The sequence below is a fragment of the Buceros rhinoceros genome, unplaced genomic scaffold (assembly GCF_000710305.1).
Source record: "Buceros rhinoceros silvestris isolate BGI_N320 unplaced genomic scaffold, ASM71030v1 scaffold3098, whole genome shotgun sequence".
Lineage (NCBI taxonomy): Eukaryota > Metazoa > Chordata > Aves > Bucerotiformes > Bucerotidae > Buceros > Buceros rhinoceros.
This window is the reverse complement of record NW_010426186.1, coordinates 1-3,021: the sequence shown is the minus strand read 5'-3', so window position 1 is coordinate 3,021 and position 3,021 is coordinate 1. Positions and strand designations below refer to the sequence as shown.

Genomic DNA, 3,021 nt, shown 5'->3' with positions numbered 1-3,021 from the left:
CTCCTGCCCCCGGGGACGGCCCGGGGGGCTCGGGCGCCTACCCTGCGCGGCACAGAGCGGGCAGCGTGCCCTTGCCTCAGCCAGGGACGTCACTGGCCATGGCAGAGGGGAGCGCCACCGTGTCCTGCGCTCCCCGGCTCCGGGCCCAGCCCAGCTGCGCTCTGCGGGGCGTTAGATTGTCATTTTTGCCATTTTCACTTCAGCCCACGGGTCTCCGCTCCTCTCCCCGACCCCCCTTCCCAGCTGGGGGGGAGGGATGGGACAACCGCTGTAGTTTAGCCCTGGATACGGGCTAAGTGTAGACAGATGTTTTGATCTAAACTTATTTTTCCCTGCAGAGAAATGTGGGTTTGATACATTTGGGAGATTTTTGTCAGATCGGTTCTGATCAAACACAAGAATTTCCATAAATCAGCATATTACATTTGACAGCTTTAAGTAAAAGATGTGTTTAGTTGAAAATAACGTCCCTTTTGTCAATGTACCTTGTGTTCAGTTTTGATATTCAGGCTGTTTGGCTATTAAGTAGGAAAAAATTGTTGAAGGATCTTTTTAGAAAGACTACAAATCAAGTTGTGTAAGGTTTTTCTGATAAATCAAATTGTATTTATTTATGACTAAATCCATATCACCTCCACTACTGACGGAAGGAGGGAAGAAAATGTTATTTGTGAGCAATTATTTTTTGTTTTGCTGGAACAGTAAACCAAAATTCATTTGGAGTCAGCCCAAACAAGATTTTTTTTCGTTACTTCAATTCTCAGGTCAGCCTGGAACTCAGAATCTCCAACCTACCCAAAATAATCCACCTAAAAGCTGCCCCTGTTGAGAACGGAAAGTTGCAAAAACAGCCTCTAGAGAGAATGCCTTTTGTTGCCTAAGTGTGACCTCCGAGAAGTCTCACCCAGGCGTTTAACACGTGTCAGTTGGTTACCACCGCTGGCACACCTAACCCCTCACACCGCCGCAGCACCGTGCTGGCCGCAGAGCCGGTGCGGGCAGAAAGCTGTGTGACGGGGCGTGAGCCCTTAATCTCCTGCCCGGTGCAGCGTGTCCGGAGTACACCAGGAAAGCACCTGGCCTGTTCGACTGGCTCTTTCAGGAATGTCTTTGAAGGTATCAAAGTAATAGTAGTAATAATAATAATATAATAATAATTGCAGTGGTTCTTGGCAGGGCTTGTAGCTGCAGAGGCTCGATAAAATGAAGGTAACCATCACTGCTTTAAAAGATGCCCCGTTGTGCAGTGCTTGCGTGAGCAATCACTGCAGGGGAACATAACAAACGGAGGGAGGATGTTTTTGCTGAACCCAAGTGACTTTCTGCTCTCTGCCGTTATCACCAGCCCAGCAATGCGCGTGTCCTTCGCCCGGAGCTGCAGCACGGCGATGCTCGACATTGCTGAAATGCAGCTGAAGAAAATCACCCGCCTCAGTCCCTTCACAGGCACGTTTTAAGAGCTGAAACTCTCTGCCCATAGGATGTGTGGTACATTTATGCGTGTGACGCCCCGGGCGGACTGTGTTCTGCTCGGTACGGGTGTAACCACAGAGGCTAACAGCCGTGACTCCACAGCTCGTGTACCACGGAGGAGTGTGGCGCGCGTGGCTCTTGGCCGCTGCGACAGCGCTGTTCTGCACCCTGTGCAGTCGTTAAAGATGAGTCACGAGTCACTGAGTCACTACAGACCTGAATCCGTGGTCATTTGTAGCGTCATCGGGGGCTATTTTCCTGATGGCGGCCGGTGGGTTGCTGTGTGTCAGCAGCCCACCAGCTGGCTACCGTTCATCTCGAGGTGTTTATTGCCAGGAGGCTCCTCAAGCGCAGCAGGTAAACAGTGGAGAAGAGGCTGCAGTAAAACCCTGACGTACCAGCTGCGGTAAAAGCCCAGCGCAGGTGACCCTTACACAGCACTGCTGAACTGGGGCTGCCCTTTAGCACAGGAGTCACCGGGTCTGGTTCTCGCTTGTAGAAATGCTCCGTCTGGTCTAGCAGTGAGAGCTCTTTACCACCGTGACAGTACGCCAGGTACCAGCGGCACAAATCATCAGATGGGAAATCAGTCCTGGCCCGGGGCTTGGGATGTTCAGTTACCCCGAGCTCCAAGTCGTCCAAACGGACCCGGAAAACAGGCAGAGCACATGTGGCCGCGGAGCCCTTTCAGGCAGCCGCAGCGACAAGCCCAGCCTGCCTCACCACGCGAGCTTCCCGCAGTAGTGGCGCTCGCTTTGGGTCTCGTTTGCCTTCTGTTTCTGCACCGTACCCCCGCCCTGGCCTGGCAGCGGTGCCTCTAAACCCACGGCACGTCTAGCAGAGGGACAGCTTAACGCTTGTGTTTTCTACCGTTTCCCGCAGGCATCCCCAGCTGCTCTAGCAAAAAGCGTTTTGGCTGAAGTTCCAAACCAAGTCGTGGACTATTACAATGGCAAAGGGATAAAACCAAAGTGCGTGTCAGAGTACGAGTCTTCCAGGACACTAGCTCCATGAACCTGCCTGCACTCTTTTCCAAAACTAAACAAGATCAATGCTACTGTCTACAACTACTGTACTTAAAAATGAAACAAAAAAGAAATAGCACGTTTTGGTGATTTTTAACTAAAATAACCAGTTTGGTTTGGTTTGGTTTTTTTTTGCATGTGTAGCCTAAAGGCTTAAATCTGTTAAGCGGTTGTATCGTTGAAAACTTTTTACGAGAAGAAAGATCCAGAAAAAAAGAAGTGAACTCTTTCCATTACAGCATGTCGCCTTGAAATAAAAAGTTATCTGTATCTGTTTTTTATACAGGTTTGTTGAAATTTTGCTAAATTTCTTATCTTTACACTGTAAAGCATTTTGAAATATTTATTGAGAGTCGATAGCCAAAATGTCTTTGGTTTAATCTGCTACGAACTGAGCGATTTTTCAACATGGCAGATGCATGAACTGTATTTTGCATGTTTAAAATAAAAACAACACAGTTTTGCAGTTGTTGTCTTTATTTCTCTCTGTGCCACGAGGCTGCCGGCTTCCATCCTCCGTGTT

At 49.3% G+C, this 3,021-nt stretch overlaps 1 protein-coding gene across 1 annotated transcript in view; it reads left to right on the top strand.

Moving 5' to 3' along the window:
* Window positions 1-2,959, top strand: part of CPNE4 (copine IV) — a 112,238-nt gene extending 109,279 nt beyond the window's left edge. The window contains exon 15 of the mRNA XM_010141384.1: window positions 2,356-2,959. Coding sequence (XP_010139686.1) covers window positions 2,356-2,487 — 132 coding nt within the window. The 3' untranslated portion in view covers window positions 2,488-2,959. The remainder of the gene's footprint in view (window positions 1-2,355) is intronic.
* The last annotated feature ends 62 nt before the right edge of the window (window positions 2,960-3,021 follow it).